The 22,084-nt window shown below is 35.8% G+C and overlaps 1 protein-coding gene, 1 long non-coding RNA gene and 1 pseudogene across 5 annotated transcripts in view; all 3 read left to right on the forward strand.

The window, feature by feature from the left end:
• Positions 1-22,084, forward strand: part of RFX7 (regulatory factor X7) — a 159,282-nt gene that overhangs the window by 45,590 nt on the left and 91,608 nt on the right. For 2 of the 4 annotated variants that reach the window (XM_032297367.1, XM_032297366.1), the window contains exon 3: positions 17,698-17,731. In XM_032297367.1, the coding sequence (XP_032153258.1) occupies positions 17,698-17,731 (34 nt within the window). Of the gene's footprint in view, positions 1-11,183; positions 11,190-13,219; positions 15,883-17,697; positions 17,732-22,084 lie in introns of those variants that run through there. The other 2 variants (XM_032297370.1, XM_032297368.1) reach the window with 2 other exon arrangements.
• Positions 174-9,825, forward strand: LOC116564333 (annotated as a pseudogene).
• On the forward strand, positions 1,672-13,050 carry LOC116564334. Its single transcript, XR_004274847.1, has 3 exons — positions 1,672-1,686; positions 12,331-12,333; positions 12,917-13,050. It is a non-coding gene; the product is annotated as an uncharacterized LOC116564334 (long non-coding RNA).

The following is a 22,084-nucleotide window of genomic DNA, read 5'->3' on the forward strand; positions in this document are numbered from 1 at the left end:
TCTCCTGCCTCAGCCTCCTGAGTCGCTGGGATTACAGGCATGCGCCACCATGCCCAGCTAATTTTTTGTAGTTTTAGTAGATACGGGGTTTCACCATGTTGACCAGGATGGTCTTGATCTCTCGACCTCGTGATCCACCCGCCTCGGCCTCCCAAAGTGCTGGGATTACAGGCTTGAGCCACCGCGCCCGGCCTCATTTAGCTTTTCATTGTAAAAAATTTCAAATACATACAAAAGGACAGAAAAGACAATGAACTCTCAGGTCTTTATTATTCAACTTTAATAATTAGTTTTGTAGCTAATCTTATTTATCTATAACCCTTCATGGGTTATTTTGAAGGGAATCCCAGACATCACATCACTTTTACTGTTTGTTTGAATCAGTATCCTTATAGCTACTGGTTGATATCTCTTAAACTCTAGATCCCTTTAAAAAATTTTTCTTGCAGTTTTTATTTGTTGAAGAAACTGGATCCTTTCTTTGTCCTGTGGAATTTCCCACCATCTGTTTTTACTGATGTTATCTTCATGTAGCATATTCTTCTTCCCCTTTATTACTATAAATTGGTAGAGATATGTTTTAATATTTCAGCAAGAATACTTTGTAGGTGGTAGTGTGTACTTACATTGGGAGGCTGAGCTCCTTTTACTCTAGTGGAACATACTCCCTTGACTATACTGAACTGAATATAATGTTGCTCTAGGGAGATATGTTTTACTTTTGAGGGTATCTGAGGCAAGTGTCATTCTAGGTTCTATTCTTACGTTTTTTTCTTATACTCCCCCTTCCCCCCACCACAGTCCTCACCTTTGAACTTTAGGTTAGGGATTGTTGGGAAGAGACTATTACCCACCTGTTGTATGCTCCTAAATAATTTAGTTAAGAATATAGAAACCAAATGACTATTCTGAATAGTAGCATATATAGTATATCTATAAAAGTTTTTCCCGTCTTTTTAGGTTTCCCGTGGTACATATAGCCACCATCCCTACAGGGAAGGTTCACCTAGCATTGCTCTGTCAAGTTCTGACTATATCATTGCCCTTTTGTTCCTAGGCTTTCTTGAACATTTTGCAAAGACTTAATAAATGATATTTATAACATCACAGTTTTCTGGACTTTGAACTAATTCAGCACTAGCAAGGCCATATTCTCATCCTGGGGGTGAGAAAGCTCAGATGCACTTAAGTGATATATTTGCTTCTAGTATTCCAGAATCCTCTAAAACCCATCTTCCTGCAATCCACCCCTTGAACCTGTTTTAATAGCCTTTGACTTGTATGGATCTAATATAAAGTTGATATCAAAGACCATGATCCAAATACTTTTTTTCCACACTACTATCCCTAGCTTGCTTCCCTTTCTCTCCCTTCTCTTTCTTTCTTCCATCCTTCCTTTTATTGATCACATGTTTATAATTGCCTAATGCGTACCAGGCAAAGTGCTAGACTCAGGAAGCAGGTTAACTAGACATAGGCCTGTGTACAAGGAAAAGGTTGGCCCACTGGGGCATTTAATTATTGATTTAAAAAATAACTGTCATGTCACACAAAGAATCCAGGAAAACTCAACCCCAAATGGGAAAAGCAAAAGTTAAGAAGAAAATAAAATATCTTTCTGAGCTCACAATAAGGAAGATTTCTTAAAACACATCAAAAGCAATTTTCATAAAGAAAAATATTAATGTTTGACTACATTAAAATAACTTTCTGTAGGACAATGAATGCTGTAAAAAAAAAAAAAAGCAACCTGCTGCTGATGGCGAGAATTATTTGTAACTCAAGTCGTTGACAAAAAATTAGTATCTAAGGTATAAGAAGAGCTCCTGTTAGTAAATAAAATAATAAAAACAACCACGTGGAAAATGGGGTAAAGGATATAAGTAGGCATTTCACAGAAGAAAACTTAGTGGTCAGTAAATATATTAAGGTGTTCAACCTCACTGATAAAGAAATGCATTTTAAAACAACAAAATGTTTCATACCCATCAGATTGGCAGAAGTCTGTCATTACCTGTTTTGGAGAGGACAGAGAGAAATCAGTGTTATATCTAGCCAATGGAGTATAAATTGGCCAAAATTATCTGGAAAAGCAATTTGGCAATAATCAGAAAGTTGAAGATCAACATTTTATAGTGCTTGTGTTGTGTATGTGTCCAAGAAAAAGTCCTGCAATATGAATAACAAAATCTACGTACCAAATGTTTGTTGCAGTGTTGTACATTATAGTACGGAGCTAGAAATACCATAAGAGTCTATTATTAAAGATTAAGTAAAGTGGTATGTTCAAACAATGGAATATTATGTATAGTAGTTTGCTAGGGTAGCCACAACAAAGTACCACAGACTTGATGGCTTAAGCAACAGAAATTTATTTTTTACCAGTTCTGGTGGCTTGAGGTCCAAGATAAGGTACCAGCATGGCTGATTCTTCCTAATGCTATATCCATTCCATTAAACAGCACTCAGGGGTTAGGGCTTCAATATACAAATAGGGGGAGGGGTCTGGACACACAATTTAATCCACACTTCTATGTAACAGTTACGGATAAACTAGAATGTATCAAAATAGGTAAACTTCTAATGCCTATTAAGTAATTTTTTTTTTCAAAAAAAGAATGATACATGCAGCAGAACTTCATGCCTGTGAAGTAAACAAAACTATTATATTGTTTATGGAGGTAGTCAGCATTTATAGTAAATGTGTATATACTCATGGGAATAATAACTTCTGGATAGTGGTCACCACTGAGAAAGGAATTGTGGAATGTTATAGGAAAAAAATCCCATGGGGACTTTATCTGTAAAGTTTTCTTCCTTAAGGAAAAAAGCAAAAAGTTCAGATTTATTCAGACTGGCTAGCAGGTACATGGATGTCATATTATTCTTTGTAACTTTCCTATATATTTGGAACCTGATAATATAAAAAAAGCAAAGAGAATATTATATTGATGAATGAAATGTTATTAATAGAAGTTGAAAATTCATTTGAGTAATATGATCTAGTAATCAAATATTAGGCACAAGCTACCTCATGATAAAGTTGATTCTTCTGGTTGAAAGTAGTTTTTATGTTTAGAACAACAATAAAATATATAAATCTTTATAGTGTCCTGTGTCAAAAGCAAGAAGTTTACTTTCCACATATAAAAAAGTTTGAGCTTTTGAAATAACTCATGTGTAGAGTATTGAGTTGCATATACTAGGGAACTTCTAATAATGTAACACAATACATAGCATATGATATTTTGTTCTAGATCAGTGGCTCTCAACTAGGAACATATGGAAATGTGTGGGGCAATTTTGGTTGTCAGAATGTCTAGGAAGCACTGCTGGCATTTAGTGAACACCGTCTTATGATTCCAAACATCCTATAATGCGTTCGATAAACCCATAAAGTAAAGCAAGGTACCATACTAAATGTGTCAGTACCTGGTTGAGAAACATTGGTCTATAGGTTAATTTCCTTTAATGAAAAGTAGAGTCTCTAAAAATTCACAAGAGCAGGCAAGCACTATGAACAATGACTATTTCAAAGGCAACTTGGATTACAGAGAAAAACAGGATTGTTATTTTGGAGCAGGTTGATTAGGCACTAATAATATCTAAAGGAAGTTTTTTTCTTAATTTTATGATCCTAATTTTATTAGGTAAATTAATAACATAAAAATTAACCACATAAAGTGTACTATTCAGTTGCATTTAGTAACTTTATGACGTTATGTAGCCGTTACCTCTATCTAGTTCCAGAACATTTTTCATTATCCAAAAGGAATATGCATTAAGCACTCACTTCATTTCATCAACCCCAGTCAATCGCTTGTCTGCTTTCTGTCTCCCTTGATATAGCTATTCTGGAGATTTCGTATACAGGAAATCATACAATATGTGACCTTTTACATCTGTCTTCTTTCACTTAGCATAAAGTTTTCATGGTTTATCCATATTGTAGCGTGTCATTCCCTTTTATGGTTGAATAATATTTCATTTTAATAATATATCACATTTTGTTTATCTGTTCATCACCGTTGATGGCCATTTGGGTTGTTTCCTACATTTGACTCTTGTGAATAGTGCTGCTATGAACATTCAGCACGTTTGTGTAGAGGTTTTTGTTTGCATACCTATTTTTATTTCTTTGGGTGGAATTGTTAGATCAGGTGGTAATTCTGTGTTTTCGCTTTTTGAGGATGTGTCAGGCTTTTCAAGAGCAGCCATACCATCTCATTCCCACAAGCAATGTACAAGGATTCCAATCTCCCCATCCTCACTAACAGAATCCATTGCTTTTAAGAAGACAAAGTAAATGAATTTAAATGTCTGCATGGTGTGATTTTTAATTTTTTATTTCCTTTTTTTCTGGCTACATCTTTATAGAATTAGTCACTATTATGACTATTATTATTTTTAAAAATAATATAAAATTTTGTTTTATATGAGCAAACAAAAGCAAAAGTACATACTTTTAATATGAGCAAATATAAGGTAAAAATAAGTTTTGCTATGGTGGACTGAGCTAAGTCACAACCTGCAAAAGGGATCTACAGTCAGTGTGTTTTTAATGGAATTAATTTGTTTATAGGAGTAGAAGCTAAGAGTTTGATTTCTCCTGGCAAGGATAGAATGTAAGAGCTTCTCCTAGTTGACATATTATAGTGTACCTCCCCTATCTCAGATTTTCTTTGGGTTAAATCTAGTATCTGGTATTCACAGATACCTCTGTTTCTACAACACAAGAAATTTGAATCAAGTATATAGGAATTGTGAGTCACTCTGACTTCAGAATTGAGGACTCTAAATAAATGTAAAAATAGCATTGAACTTTTGGATAGAGGCAAAACTTGGTGTTGGAAGGGATAAGTGAGAGCCTCCTAGAATATTTTCTGCAGTAAAAAATAGTTTACCAACAATTTGTTGAAACTGGGGAAACAGATTATGAAATGTTTCTGGCAAACAAGATATCTAAAGGTTTTTTCTGTTCTACCATTGCTTACATTGTATTATATATTATGTATGTTTGGCCCATGACTGCTAATTTATTATATCTTGTTTAAATTTGAATAGAGGGAAATATTACATGGTATTTTTGTAATGTATTTCTTTGTGAGAAAGCAGGATTAGACTAAGTTTTTTTTGTTTTTTTTTTTTAATTTTTAAACACATGTTTCCTAACATTTATTATTTCTTTTATATAATTCCCCTAGATAAGAAAGCTTTATCCAGCTTCACCCTGTAATTTGATTTAGAGGAAACAAAATATGTTTTCTTGAGCTGTATTTCCGTTGCTTAACTTTTTATCTGGTTTGTTTTTATCAGCTTTATTGCTGGTGTTTTCCCCCTCTTCCCTGCTAATTTATATCAGTAACATTCTGATGATATGACTTGATATGTAAATCTTGAAAGATATAGAAAATGAGTGGTTAGCATGTTCCATAAATGTAATAGTTATGATACCACAGCACAATTATGGTACTGATATTTTGTTTTTTAAAATCTAATACCAAAATGCCAGATTGATACTATTCAATCATAATTTTTATAAAAATAAAAGTTAATCAGCAAATCTGGAAGTTCAATGCTTATCATATCAATTATCAATAATCATGAATTTTAAAAATTAGAAGATATTAATGTTGAGCATACATTATCATTTGGACAAAAATTATTTGCCGATAAAATTAGTAATACAGTTTTATTAAAAAATAAAAAATGGCCTCAGAGGCTGCCTGTCTGCTGGTTCCCAAACCACACGTGCCTTCCCTGCCTGGGTCTTGCAGTCGCCACCGCCACTGCACCATGGCTTTCATCACCAGGCAGTTCATTTACTCTGTGTCCTCCTTGTCCACAGCCCTGGGCAAGAAAAATCATTGTCAAGCACATAATGGTCATCAGCATCACACAGATTGCTGTACTGACCAGCCACACAGTAGTGTTGCTAGACAAGACAGAGGACATCTTGGCAGAATATAAAAAGGGAGTTGAGAAGAGCCTTGGGAAAGTGGCAAAGAAGTTGTTTGCAGAAAACACTAAGGCTGATGATGAATTTGTGGAGAAAACCCTAAGCAGCATATCAACCAGGACAGATGCAGCATCAATAGTTCACAGTACAGACCTGGTGGTAGAGGCCATTGTAGAGAATCAAGCTCTCGAGGCTGGACAAGTTTGCTGCTGAACATACAGCTTTTGCCAGTAATACTTCCTTCTTGCAGATTGCAAGCATAGCCAATACTACCACCAAACAAGACTGATTTGCTGGCCCCCATTTACTCAATCCAGTGCCCCTGATGAAACTTGCAGAGGTCCTTAAAACACCAGTGGTCACCCAAAAGACATTTCAATCTTTGGTAAACTTGAGCAAAATGCTGAGAAAACATCCTGTTTCTTGCAATGACACTCCTGGGTTTATTATCAGCTGTCTCAGGATTCAGCACCTCATGGAAGCAGTCAGGCTGCATACATAAGGTGATGCATCCAAGGAAAACATTGATACTGCTATGAAGGTAGGAGCCAGGAACCCCATGGGCTCACTTGAGCTTCTAGATTTCGTTGGGCTGGATACTGTGAAGTTTATTATGGATGGATTGCATCAGTAGATTTCAGACTAGCCCGTCCTTGAAAAAGCTGATGGCAGAGAGAAGTCTGGAGAAGGATTTTACAAATACATGTGATGCTCAGCTTCTCTGGCTCTGCAAAGAACTCCTGTGAGCACTTACCAGCCAGCACCCAAAGTTCCTGTGAGAATACTCTGGTCACACATTCTGTCACACAGCACAGTCTATTTGATATGCATTTTGATTATAATCTATCTGAAGTAATTATTACACCAGTTACAGTAGTAACAGATTCCACCATTAAGAACTAATTCCCATGTTAAGTCTGTTTATTTCTGTGTATTTTCTAAAAAGCTTTATACCTTTGGTGCCTTGGAGCAAATGCTGTCATTTTGGTAAAGCACTGCCTGAATTCTTTCTCTTGAAAAGGGGAAAATACTTGCTCTGAGAGTGAGAGTGAGAGTATATTGTGCTCATTCTTGCTGCATGGCAGTCACAAGCCATTGACACAGACAGGGTGTGTTTGTGGAGTGTGACAGCAAGCAGCACCTGAATCTTGCCTTTATGAGAACATTTTCCCCCTTGCAGTCTTGAGCCTTACCCTACCTTCTGGGCACAACATAAGATGTTATGTCTCCATTCAACTCATCATCAAGACGCTGCTGCTGCCGGGGTGGACTTATGTCCATGCACTTGGTTTGCAGTAAGAGGTCGGCTTTCCTGGCCATTCAGTTCCACAGAATGTAATAATTACTATCTGTCTGGGTTTTTTTCCATGAGAAATCAGTGTTCCAAATTGCCTGTAGATGGACTCTAATAAAATACAATCTTTTAGTCTGTCAAAATTTTAATTGAAATAAATATGTATAAAATAAAATTGTTTAAGAAACCCCAAAATAATAAATGAACATTTAAATTATGAAATATTTAAAGTCATATATTTTGTACTTTTATGAAGTACAGGCTCACATGTGCATTGGTGGTTTGTTATTGAGTGATATGCGTATTTTTGTGCATGTTTTTCCAGCTGCTGAAAATGCTTGATCTTAACTAGTTGGAGTAATGGTAAAAAGATAGATAATTCCAAATATATACTTCTAACTTCTTTGTCTATAGATAATTCAGTTTCTTTTTTGGTAACTTTGAAGTTTTATAATTTAAAATTTTATTTACCTGAATTTTCATATATTTAATTTTTAATCAGAGTTTTAGGTTCTTATAATTTATTGACTTAAAAAGATATTACAAAACCTGCTGAGAAAAACCACAGTTACCCAAACCACTAACTCATTGCCTGTTAGAGAGAGCCAGGTCCTTTCTCTTCTGTTACCCCCCTAACAGTGACAAACGTTGGCCAGAGAGGAAGGGAGCCCTACTGATGGTGAAAAAAAGGCCAGCTTCCTGGGTTATTACAGAGGGTAGAGAGTGATTTCAAAGAGCAGACAGAATATAGCCAGCCTAAACAGATTTAATTTCTAAGACGTCTCTTTTTAACTTTCTAAATATACTTTAAAAATATATATATGTGTTTCTTGAATGCAGTGTTTTCTCTTAACCTTTGTGAGGATTAAAACTGTTTTCTTTTTGACTGTGTTATTTCTTCCAAGTAAGGATTTTACCCCCTTTTCTCTCTCTCTTTCATGTTGGATAATTTTTTCCAGTTGTCTGTCCATCTCAGTATATTTAAGAGTGAGACACAAAAAGTTGATAGGAAGCTCTTCACATATAGATGGTGCTTCTGCTTTCCAATTCAGTAGGTCTGTAGTGAGACCCATAAATTTGCATTTTAGCTAGTTCCCAGATATGCTAACACTGTTAGTCCAGGAGTCATATTTTAAGAACCACTTTATTAGGGAATGCTTTTGAGATTCATACCTATGGAAGGGAATGGATGGGAAGGAAACAGTTTGGGCAGTGAGAAAGTTGAGCTGCAATGCTGAAGAGTTACGAAGCTAGAATGACCCATCAGAGCTGTCTCAAGTTGAGGAAAGGGGCTGGGCCTTAATATCCCCATGTTGATTACTGTCTAAATATGGGCTGTCCCTGGAAATTGCTATGACCTTGAGAAGTGATGTTTTCTTCAGCCTAGATGATCATACCCAAGAGCGAAGACACTGAATCCTGACAGACCAAGGGCTTTGTGCTGCACTGCACTGCGCTCCCAGCAGTAGGCAAAATTCTTTGCTGAAAAGGGGAAATGGAACATTGTGTTACGTTGTTTGTACATGATCCTTCCCAGTCAGCAGGGAAGCCTTATCCTGAGACAGCTACTTTTTCTCACTTGTCTTTTACCATAGATTAATTTTATCTATTCTAGAACTTCATATAAATAAGATCATACAGAATGAAGTTTTCTAGGTGTTTTATATGGCTCAGTATAATATCTATTAAATTCATCCATGCTCCTTGGTGTATGTATTGGTTTTTTTTAATTGCTGAGTAGTACTCCATTGTGTGAATGTGCCACACATTGTTTATTCATTCTTACATTGATATCATTTGAATTGTTTCCAGTTTGGATTATAAAGATTCTGTGAACACTCTTACTCGTTTTGTGGACATCTAGTTTTATTCCTGTTGGATAGATACTTACAGTAGGTTTTTATCTAACTGCTAAACTAGTCCAAGGTGGTTTTACCTTTCACAGTCCCACCATAAATGTATGAAAGTTGTGGTTGCTTCAAATCCTTGCCAATATTTGGGTTTTTAGCATTTTTAATTTAAGCTTCCTATTGGTGTATCGTTGCAATTTTGATTTGTATTTCCTTGGTAGCTTGGTTCCTTGAAGGATACCAAGCCACCAAGGAAACCAAGGTTTCTTGATTCCTTTTCGTGTGTTTATTGGGCGTTTGTGTACCTTTTTTTGTGAAATATCTATTCCAGTTTTTTGCTTTATATTAATTGAGTTACCTGTCTTTACTCTGGAGTCATAGGAGTTCCTTATGTATTCTGGGCCTAAGTCTTTTGTCAGATATGTTTTTCAAGTATTTTATTTAGTTGGTGGTTTATTTGCTTACTTAATTGATGTCTTTCAGTGAATAGAAGATTATTCTCATTTTGATGGAGTCTGATTTATTTTTATTTTTAGAAATAGGGTCTTGCTCTGTTGTCTTGGCTCCAGTACAGTAACATGATCAGAGCTCACTGAAGCCTTAAACTCTTGGGCTCAAGTGATTCTTAGCCTCCAAGTTGCTAGGGGCTACAGACATGCACCACCATGCCTGGCTTTTAAAAAATTTTTTTGTAGAAATATAATTTTTCTGTGTTACCCAGGCTGGTCTCAAACTCATGGCCTTAAGCAATTCTTCCCCCTTGGCCTCCCAACATCTTTTTTGTTTGTTTGTTTGTTTGTTTTTTAATGTTTATTGTGGCAGGGCATGGTGACTCAAGCCTTTAATTCCAGCACTTTGGGAGGCTGAGGTCGGTGGATCACCTGAAGTCAGGAATTCAAGATGGGCCTGGCCAACATGGCGAAACCTCATCTCTACTAAAAATACAAAATCAGCCATGTGTGGCAGCACACACCTGTAATCCCAGCTAGTTGGGAGGCTGAGGCAGGAGAATTGCTTGAACTGGGAAGGCGGAGGTTGCATTGAGCTGAGATCGTGCCACTGCACTCCAGCTTGGGTGACAGAGCGAGACTGTCTCAAAAAAAAAAGTTTATTGCTTCTGTAACCCTAAGAAATCTTTGTCAGCTCTCACATCATAATATTTTCCTATGTGTTTCTTCAGGACACTTTAAGCTTCAGCTCAAATTTTTCTATACTATGAGGTTTGTACATTTGTTTACACACGTGTCTAGTTACTCCATAAGGATTTGTAGTAAGGATTTTCTGTTGTCCCTTGAATTGCTTTGGTACCTCTGCTGAGAATCAATTTACTGTATAGAAGTTAGATATCATTAGTCAGGTTTCATTCATATAACTTTTTCACTGCATGGAATGTTACTTTTTTCTGGCTTCTCTCACAGTGTGCTTTTTAGCTTTGCTTTTTCATCCTTTTGACTATGTGTGGGTTTCTTTATAATTACCCTGCTTGGAATTTTCTGAACTTCTTGGATATAGAGGATTGTGTTTTTCATAGAATTTGGGAAGACCTTGGCCATTTATTAAATATTATATGTTTCTATCATCTCTGCTCTCACATTGTACATAGTTAGACACTTGATATTGCACTTTAAGTTTCTGAAGCTCTGTTTATTATTTTAAAAAGTCTTTTCTTCACATTCAATAGACCTATTCATTTTCCAGTTAAGTGACCCTTTCTCTGCCATCTGATCTCCAATTAAGGTCATTCAATGAATTTTTCATTTCAGACATTATAATTTTTAAGTTCTAGAGCTTCTATTTGGTTCTTTTTCATAGCTTCCATTTCTCAGCTGAGATTTCCCCATATAAACATTTATTATGGCCATGTTTTCCTTTAAATGCTTGAACATGTTATAATACTTGCTTTGACATCTTTGTCTGCTAATTCTGACATTTAGATAATTCAGGATTTGGTATCTGTGAGCTGCTTTTTCTATTGACTCCAGGTCTTTTTTTTCCCCTGTTTGTTCACACTAGTATATTTTTGTGTACTGGGTATTATGGGTGATACGTTAAAGACTTTGGAGCTTGTTCTTTTTCTCTGATGAGTGTTGATTTTTGTCTTAGTAGACATATAATGTGACTGGAATCAAATCGCAACTTTATTTTTTCTGTGACAGGCAGCAGCAGAAATCTCATCTCAGATCCTTCCACCTTCGAGCTGTTTCTTTTTGTGGAGAACCTTGGAGCTTTCCTCAAACTAGGGTCATTCAAACATTGGGCATAGTTCATACAGAAATTTTGCAGCCCTTTTTTTTTCTGGGATTTCACCTTTCACTTTTCAGCTGCCTTGGCAACCCCAAACTTTGTCCTTTTTAAGCTAGCAAGACAACAGATTCCTGCTTCAGTTCTAAGTGGTCATTGCCACATGGGCTGTTGAGTATCCCTCAGGCAAAAGCCTTATAAAAATTCTACCAGTGCTCTTTGGGAGGCTGAGGTGGGTGGATTGCTTGAGCTCAGGAGTTCTAGACCAGCCTGAGCAACATGGTAAAACCTGTCTCTACTAAAATACAAAAAACTAGCCAGGCATGGCAGCATGTGCCTGTAAGCCCAGCTACTCAGAAGGCTGAGGCAAGAGAATCACTTGAACCTGGGAGGCAGAGGTTGTAGTGAGCCAAGATTGTGCTATTGCCCTCTAGCCTGGGCAACAGAGCAAGACTGTGTCTCAAAAAAAAAAAAAAAAAATTCAGGCCAGGCGCGGTGGCTCAAGCCTGTAATCCCAGCACTTTGGGAGGCCGAGGCGGGTGGATCACGAGGTCAAGAGATCGAGACCATCCTGGTCAACATGGTGAAACCCCGTCTCTACTAAAAATACAAAAAAATTAGCTGGGCATGGTGGCGCGTGCCTGTAATCCCAGCTACTCAGGAGGCTGGGGCAGGAGAATTGCCTGAACCCAGGAGGCGGAGGTTGCAGTGAGCCGAGATCGCACCATTGCACTCCAGCCTGGGTAACATGAGTGAAGCTCCGTCTCAAAAAAAAAAAAAAATTCTACCAGTACAGTTTTCTTATTTAAAGGCTAACCTCCTTCCAATTGCTACCTGCTTTGGATTACCTTTTTTACTTAATGTTTGTTTTTATATTTTGTCCAGAGTGTATAATTGTTATGTGTGGCAAGTTTATTTTAATATATGTTAACTTGTCATTATTTGAAGCAGAACATGGAAGCATTATTTTAATTGAAACAACAAAGTATGTTCAGGTAATATTTTAGGAAATTATGAAGCATCCACTAACAGATAAACCTCTTTGCCAAGTACCGTTCCTAGTGTTGGGAATGTCGTAGTAAGCAAATCATACCAACTTCTTTCCCTATAAAGTGAGTGGGGATGTTGGACAAACAGATAAGTGCCAGTGGCAGTAATTATAATAAAGATAAATAAAGCAACATAAAGGACAAGAGTACAAGATACATGGTCAGGGAAGGTTTCTAAGAAGATAATGTTTGAACCACTAAGCACAGAAAAGTAAGGGAGCAAGCCAGGCAGATGGCACTTTTGAAAAGTGTCCCTTGGCAGAGAGAACAGCAGAGCAAAAGCCTTAAATATCATACTAAGAGGACTAAAAGAAAAGTAACTTAAAATGATACAGAGCATTTACCAAAACACACATTACCAGCATTATTCTTGATTTCAAAAAGCTTGGAAGTAAATTATTTAATGTGGAAACAAAACAAGAATACCTGCTATCACTGTTACTCTTCATTGTACTGAAGATTTTAGCCAAAGTAATTAGATAAGAAAAAGGAGGGGGAGGAGACACAAAGATTGGAAAGGAAGAAACAAAATGATTATCTACAAGAGAATCTACATACTATTAGAACTGTCTGGGTGCAGTGGCTCATGCCTGTAATCACAGCATTTTGGGAGGCCGAAGTGGGCAGATCACCTGAGGTCGGGAGTTTGAGATTAGTCTGACCAACATGGAGAAACCCCATTTCTAGTAAAACAAAAATAAAATAAAAAATTATTCAGGGTGGTGGCATATGCCTGTAATCCCAGCTACTTAGGAGGCTGAGACAGGAGAATCGCTTGAACCCGGGAGGCAGAGGTTGCGGTGAGCTGAGATCACGCCACTGTACTCTCCAGCCTGGGCAACAAAAGCAAAACAGTGTCTCAAAAAAAAAAAAAAAAAAAAGAATCTACATATTATTAGAACTAACAAGAGTTTATGAAGTTTGCTGGAGATGAGGTCGATACAGAAAACCAATAGTTTCACTGCACATCAACACAGAGATATAATTTAATACCATCTGTAAGCTGCCTTGTGCTTTTTCTAACAAAATATTCAGAAGGGAAATGACATTTCAAGGACAGTTAAAAAATAAATCCAAATTATCAGTCATCTCCCTCATTTAATCTGTAACATCAATACAGTACAAAAATAAAGTCCTCCATAAAGTTTAAGGAGGACTTTATGAAATTAGAAAAACTGAAAAATTAACCTGGAAAAACAAAGGTCCAAGAATTGTCAAGACTGTTTTGGAAATGAACAAGAGGGCGGTCATGCAATCAATTAACTAGACTTAATTTTTATAGCAGTAATAAATTCAAAATGTGATGTTGGCTTATGGATAGACAAGTAGATTAAAAATAAAACAGAAAAGAAGGGCCAGAAACAGATTCAGGCACATATAGAAATTTGGTATAATAAAATAGAGAACAATTGTATTCCCAGATGGAAAAATTATATAGTGTATATTACACTATACCATACACAAGAATAAATTCCAATTAAAGATCAAAATGAGAAAAGCTACCTTCAAAACTTCTAGAATAAAATATAGACTGCCTTTAACCTTAGCTAGATAGGATTTCTTAAAGAAGACATACAAATAACTCATAAAGAACTGTTTGACTAGATCAAAAATGTTAACTTTTATTAGAGAAAAGTTATTAACAAAGTTAAATATATATAATAGAATTCATATCTAGAGTATATAAAGCTACTATAATGCAATAAAAAAATAGCTCCACTTAAAAATATGCGAAGGTTAGGAACCAACAATTCATGGGGGAGAAAATCCATATGTTGAACAGGCAGATGAAAAGGCACACAACATTGCTAGTAATTGGGGAAAAGACAATTTTAAAAAAATACCATTTTATGTCCATTGGAATAGTAACTTTTTAGTATATGTATTTCATATAGCATGTATAAATGGCATGTATATATATGCAAGGTAATAGGAAAATAGGAATTATCATATATTGCTAATGGAAGTATAAATGGATAGAAGTGTTTGAGAGAGAAATTTGTTAATATAAAATAAAATTTAAACAAAATCATTTATAAGCCCTAGAAAATCGACTTCTAGATTTATAGCTTAGAAATTCTTACAGGTGTATACCAAGAGACATGTACAAAGACACTTATTGCAGTATTGTTTGTAGAAAAACTGGAAGCTACATAATTACCTTTCAGTAGAGGAATTGATGAATAAATTTGATTATTCATTCAGTGAGATACTTTTTAGTAAATGAACTTCATCTAAGTATATGAACATGGATGGAACTCAAAAACAATGTTGAGTAAAAAAACAATTGTAGAATATATACAAAGTAATGGAATTTACATAAATATTTAAAAGCTTCACAGAACAGTGTATGTTGCCTATAGATTTTTGTGTATCTAATACAAGGAACAACTTGAAGTAACAACCGGAAAGTTTACACACTGGATTAACGGTAGTTTCCTTTGAGAAGGTAGGGAGGGGTATAAGGTTAGCGAGAAAAAAAGGGGGACTTAAACTTCTATATTGTTCTATTATGTTTAACTATAAAGTAAAAATAATCAAGGGACTAAATTAAGTGATTCCAGGGTCCTCATCTACCAGAAGGGCTTTCATTTTTCTTTCTAATTCTGTCTTTTAAAACAGTGGTCCCCAACCATTTTGGCACCAGGGACCAAATTCATGGAAGACAGTTTTTCCACAGATGGAGGGCTGGGGGAGATGGTTTGGGGGATGATTCGAGCTCATAACATTTATAGTACAGTTTACTTATGTTATTATTACGTTGTAATATATAATGAAATAATTATACAACTCACCATACTGTAGAATCAGTGGGAGTCCACTTGTTTTTCTGCAGCTAGATGGTTATCCCATCTAGGGGTGATGGGAGACAGTGACAGATCATCAGGCATTAGATTCTCATAAGTACCATGCAACCTAGATCCCTCATATGCACAGTTCACAAGAGGGTTCACAGGTTCCTATGAGAATCTGATGTTGCCACTGATCTGATAGGAGGCAGAGCTCAGGCTGCTTGGCTGCTCAACTCCTGCTTTGTAGCCCGGTTCCTAACAGGGATGAGAGTTGGGGACCCCTGCTTTAAAAGGCTATCATTTATATGTATCTTTTAGAGCTTTACCATTATACATTACATGTATCTTTTAGAGCTTTATCATTACATGTATATTTTAGAGGATGGTAGATATAACTATCCTCCTTAGATAATCCCATAGAATAGTCAGTTACTGGTAGAATGAAAATATGTTGAGATCTATATGTTATAAAATAAACATTTCATTTTCATACTAACTTATATAAAAACTCATTCTTAAGTGGTCCCAGTCTTTCCAAGGGCTTTTCTTAATCTAGGGTACTGAATTTTTTTTGTCACTTATTCATTCAACAGATTTTATTGAACTCCATAGATGTACCAGATGATAACACAGCAGTGGGCAATACAGACAAAGTCTGCTGTTATGAAGTTTAAGTTCTAGTCAAGGAAGATAGCTGGTAAACAAATTAATAAAATTATAATATGGCAGATGATAAGTGCAATGATGAAAAATCAAGCACGATGAGAGCTACAGAGAGTGATTGGGAGTATTTTATATGGGCAAGTCAGGGAGGAACTGTGTTAAAGATAATATGCAGCAAGATAACAGAGAGAAAGTAAAGGGATAAGTTGTATAGGAGAAAAGTCCTAGAGGATGACAGATCAAGCCGGTGCAGGGCCCGCTCTTGCCATACTGCTATCACGGAGACCACCTGGCTAGAGCAGAATGAATGAAGAATAGACTACTATGAGATTAGACCAGAAAGATAACAGAGGATTGGGTCATACAGGGCTTTTATGGCCATGGTAAAGACTAAGGATTAATATCATCTGCAAAAAGAAGACAAGATCTTTGCAAAATCTTGCAGTGAGCCAAGATCACGTCACTGCACTCCAGCCTGGCAATATAGCAAGATTCTGTCTCAAAAACAAACAAAAAAACCTCTAAAAATATTTTGTTGGATTTTGGGAAGGGGATTTCATTCCCTCTTAACCTACAGTTATCCTTTACTTTTTTGCTCTTTTTAGTCATTCTAAACTTTGCAATTAAACTGAATCCAGTCATATTTTATTGTTTAGAAAATGTACAGGTATAAAATGTTATTAATGATTGTGTTAAGTGAAATTTCAATACTAATTTTTTTTACATCATAGCTTAGCTGTATGGCTACATAAAAAGGCAAATAACCAGTTTTGGTTTACATTTATTTGGCTTTAGAAACTCTTGCAGAAGACAATTTGGTTTTAACATGTTTTAAAGATTGTATGTAAACTGTTCCTGAACATCTTGCACAGTTTCTTTGCATTTTCACTTTCCTTTATGTTACAACAAAATCCAAAGTTTGCAATGGTTGTTTTTTATACTGGCTTCATTTGTGTTATTTATTAACATTTCACTTACATTCAGTAGTTCTGTTAAATTGATGTATAATGGCTTTATTGTATTGTTTATTTCCTTTTTTATTTTTTGATGGAATCTCGCTCTGTCATCCAGGCTGGAGTGCAGTGGTGCATTCTCAGCTCATTGCAACCTCCGACTCCCTGGTTCAAGTGATTCTCCTGCCTCAACTTCCTGAGTAGCTGGGATTACAGGCACGAGCCACCACGCCCAGCTAATTTTTGTATTTTTAGTAGAGACAGGGTTTCACCATGTTGGCCAGGATGGTCTCGATCTCCTGACCTCATGATATGCCCACCTCAGCCTCCCAAAGTGTTGGGGTTATGGGCATGAGCCACCTCGTCTGGCCAATTTATTATTATATTAATCTTTTTTATTGCTTTTATGTCTAGGGAGTCTTGTTATTGGTGTGTGTGTCTGTGCGTAGAGACAGATTGGGAGAACAGAATCTTTTATATATCAAGTCTTACAAGGTACAGATCGTAGTATATTATTATGACTTTTAAGTGCTAAGCAAATTATTGTCCAGAGGGGCAGGCAAACAGTAAAAATCATAATTACTGCAAGCTCTGTGCCATACTTTTAAGTATAGTAATAAATGTGCATTTATATACTGTTAAAAATTGTTTACTCAAAATAAACTTAGGAAATATTTTGACCATGCTTTAAGATTAAATTTAGTACAATGAATGGGAAATAGATTTTTGTTTTGCTTTGTGAAAAACACAGTTTTAGGCTACAATCCTTAATCTTAGTAGGATGCTGTATTTATTTTTTTCATAGTAAGGAAGACTAAATTACCACATCTTACTGAGAATTTTGCAGACATTTCATAAAATTTTCATTTACTAACCTAAGTTTCTCTTTCTTTTAGCAAAACTGTACAATCTAAAGTGGACTGCATTTTGGTAAGTGAAAAAACTAATCTTAAAGTTTTTTTGCAATAAGGTTTTTATCACAATATAAAATATAAAATTTTTAAGGAAATGTTGATTTTAAATATAATCCAACTCCAATGAATAAAATTTGACATTTTAATTACAGCCCCCTCAGGTGAATTGTTTATAAGCTATCTAGTTACTTTCCTATATCTCATCAATAATAAAATCACAGTCTTAGGTATTTACATGTTTTTGAATCCTACTGGTTTTTACTGAAAGATTGCTTAAACAAACATTTAATTAAACTGGATATTTATTTTTCGATTATAATAACTTTGTAAGAATTTGTTTAGAGAAAAGTTTTTAAAGATGTTTAATGGATTAGTTTTGTTGAGATAGCATATCTTTCATGTTTTGGTTGCTAGCCTGTGGGAATTAAGCAATAATAATAGTTTAAGTTTAGATTCTACCTAATAAACTGTAAAAATTTGTTTTAAAAAAATCTTTTCAGATGCTTAGTGGATTAGTTTTTGTTGGGTTGCCAGCTTTTAAGATTTAAAGCCACAATAATAGTTTAAATTTAGATTGTGTTAATATAGTTGTAGTTTCTTAGGTCTTCTCTTAAAAGTGTGAGGGAAGGAGCATGCAGCTACTGGGACATCTGGAATACTGCTGATTTCTTTCATAACATTTCTGCCGAAAGGCTACCCTCTAGAGTTTAGAACATACAAAGGCTCTGTACTGTTAGATTCCCCAAATTGTCAGTGTTGTTAGTTCTCTTTTCCTGCTTGTGACTGCAAAAGTTCTCCTATCCAAGTTTGAATCTTGCTTATAAGCTAACCTGAGATTGGTGGTGGTGGTGGTGGTGGTGGTGGTGGTGGTGGTCTGTTTCAGTGTCTGGTGCTGAAATAGTATGATATCTTATTAGCTTATGTTATTATTAGGTTATTATCTGCTAGGTAGGTGAATAAATAGGCATAGTTTATAGGAGAAGATACAACTTAATCAGTTTTCTTTTACTTTTCTAAACTAATAGCTAAAGGAGGACTTTGTGGAGGTGTTTTTCTTTTCCTTTTCACTTACTGTTCCTTTTGTTGTGTGTGTGTGTGTGTGTGTGTGTGTGTGTGTGTGTGTGTGTAGTTTTTTGGGTTTTTTATTTTTTGTCTTATAATAAACCTTTGAAGTAAGTAATGTTGTCACCTCCCTTTTACAAATGAAGACACCAGGGCTCTTGCATTTCATTCAAAAAATTATTAAACAAAATTATTGAACAGTTTTACTCATAAGGGATACCAAACAGAAATGACATATTCTCTGCCCTTAAGAAATCAAGTCTGTTATTAAGCGGTATATTCAAGAGTACTCTTAAGACCTGGGAAAGTGCTGATTGGAGATGGAGGGAGTAACACATTCCCACCAACCTCCAGAGCATTTCCTGTCTTCCAGCTCTTAAGAGTCTCATTGTTTATGTGTCATTCTGTAATTATTTCATAATTACCATATACTAGACCCTGTTCTTGGTACCAGAGTACAGTGGTAAGCAAGACAGACACAGTTCTTGTCTATCTAAGGCTACCTACTTTCTTTGCAATACTTGAGATAACTTTGGAGTATTACTCATTTTGTCTCTTCATTGAAAAGAGGCAGAAGAAAATTGGTATATATTATAAAATATGACATTTATAAAATGCTAAGTAAGAACAAAAGTCTTTTTAAAGTCCTTTAAGAGTTCAGAAGTGTTTATATTTTAGTGTAAGTTTTAGAATATATGTAAATTTTGGGCCAGGCGCGGTGGCTCAAGCCTGTAATCCCAGCACTGTGGGAGGCCGAGGCGGGTGGATCACGAGGTCAAGAGATCGAGACCATCCTGGTCAACATGGTGAAACCCCGTCTCTACTAAAAATACAAAAAAATTAGCTGGGCATGGTGGTACATGCCTGTAATCCCAGCGACTCAGGAGGCTGAGGCAGGAGAATTGCCTGAACCTGGGAGGCGGAGGTTGCGGTGAGCCGAGATCGTGCCATTACACTCCAGCCTGGGTAACAAGAGCGAAACTCTGTCTCAAAAAAAAAAAAAAAAAGAATATATGTAAATTTTTACTTAGTAATTTAAAAATACTGTTAGGTCCTAGACATACAGTCATGAACAAGATACTAAGACCTCTCCTCTCATGATCCTTTTGTTTTATTGGGTGAGGTAGACATTAAAAAAGTGAGCACACAATTTTTAAAAGGCAAAGGCAGGCAGGCAGTGGTGGGTAGGGTAACCTTAGATAGGGTGGCCAGGGAAAGCTTCTTTGAGGAGATGACATTTGAGTGGCGACCTGAGTAATAAGAAGCCGTCCTTGAGTCATGATCTGCTGGTGATACACACCAGGTAGAAGAGGAACAGTAGGTACAAAAATTTTGAAGGAGGAATGAGTTTGGGATATTTGAAGAATACAGGATCCCAGTGTGCTGGTACTTACGGAAGGAAGTAGAGAGCGATAGAAAAGTTCAACCAGGGAGTTGTTTGTGTATTGCATATTTAGTCATGGCAAGTAATATCCTATGTGCACTGGAAGCTGATTAGAGGATTTTATGCAGAGAATAGTGCAATCCAATTTTTTTTAATACCCTGGCTATAGTTGGAACAGTGGATTGTAGGGGGATATGAGTAGAAGCAGGAAAACTAATTAGGCTATTGCAGAAGTGCAGTAGATAATTCAAGGCTCTTACTCAGATGATGGCAGTGGAAGTTTTTTTAAGTAGATGGATTTAAGGAATATTTTGGATATAAAGCCAGTAGACCTTGCTTGCTGAAATATTGAATGTGGAGGGGAAACAGAGGAATCAAGGATGATTCCTTTCAGTCTAAAGCACTTCTTCTAGTGTTTCTTATACCACAGATTTGTTTGTAATGAATTTTCTCAGTCTGTTTATCTGTGAATGTCTCTATTTTGCCTTCAGTTTTAAAATATAGTTTTGCTGGAAATGGAATTTCTAGTTTACAGTTTTGTTTGCTTGTTTTTTCTTTTATTATTTGGAATATGTTATTCCATTGCCTTTTGGACATCAGCCATTAATTATATCATTGTCTTCCTTTACATAAGTTTTATTTTGTTGGTGTTAAGATTTATCCTAGATTCATTTTCTCAGTCATTCACTTTTCTTTCCCTGACTTTTAACAGTTTGACTATGTATATAGTGGATCACTTTCTGTTTGTCCTACGTGGGTTTTGTTGAGCTCACATAGATTAGTTGGATTTGGGATGTTTTCAGCCGTTATCTTCCAAATACTTTTTCAGGCCCTTGATTCTCCCCTTGTAAAATTCCCATTTCACATATGTTGAAATGACTGATCTTATTTTTCTTGTCTCTCTGAAGCTCTATTTATTGTTTTCTCTGATTATCTTTATGCTGTAGTTTCTCTATCTTCACTAAGATTCCCTGTTGTCTGACCCATTGTCGTTCTGTTTTTCTTTGTGTGTTTAAATATAGCCTGCCTCATCCTAGCAGCAGTACTGGTCAAACCCATATGGTTTCATGGGAATAGGTCAGGGTAGCAGCCATAAGCAAGAATAATAAAGACTCTCATAGTTACTACTACCTGAAGTTCAGTAGTCTTTAGACTAAACATTTCCCAGTATGTTGTTTGCCTGTAGTTAGTTTCCAGAACCTAGTTTCTGACTGTTTTGTGTCTTTTTATAGTTGTAGAAAGAATTAGCCAACCTCTTTACTTCCTTTTCCAGATATCTCAATCTTCTTATATTTTATTACATTTTATTCTACAAGTTTTATAGTTGTAGTGTTTTTCTTTTAGATGTTTGAACCATGATGTGTTAAATTTGTGTTTGCTTTAAGGTGAACTTGAGGGTTCATTTTTTTACATTATGGATGAATATCCAGTTTTGTTTATATATACATATAATTATATATAATTATATTATATATAATTATATGTATATATAATATATAATGTATATATTATATGCATATATATAATTATATGTATATATAATATATATATGTATATATATAATTATATATAATTATATGTATATATAAAACTGCACTTTAGGTTCTGGGGGTACATGTGAAGAACATGCAGATTTGTTACATAGGTACATACATGGCAGTGTGGTTTGCTGCCTCCATCCCCATCACCTATATCTGGCATTTCTCCCCATGTTATCCCTCCCCACATCCTACCCCCTGCTGTCCCTCCCCTAGTCTCCCCCAACAGACCCCAGTTTATGATGCACCCCTCCTTGTGTCCATGTGTTCTCATTGTTCAACCTCCACCTGTGAGTGAGAACATGCGGTGTTGAATTTTCTGTTCTTGTGCCAGTTTGCTGAGAATGATGGTTTCCAGGTTCATCCATGTCCCTACAAAGGACAC

The sequence above is a fragment of the Sapajus apella genome, unplaced genomic scaffold, assembly GCF_009761245.1.
Source record: "Sapajus apella isolate SASKATOON/1434 unplaced genomic scaffold, GSC_monkey_1.0 scaffold37, whole genome shotgun sequence".
Classification (NCBI taxonomy): Eukaryota; Metazoa; Chordata; class Mammalia; order Primates; family Cebidae; genus Sapajus; species Sapajus apella.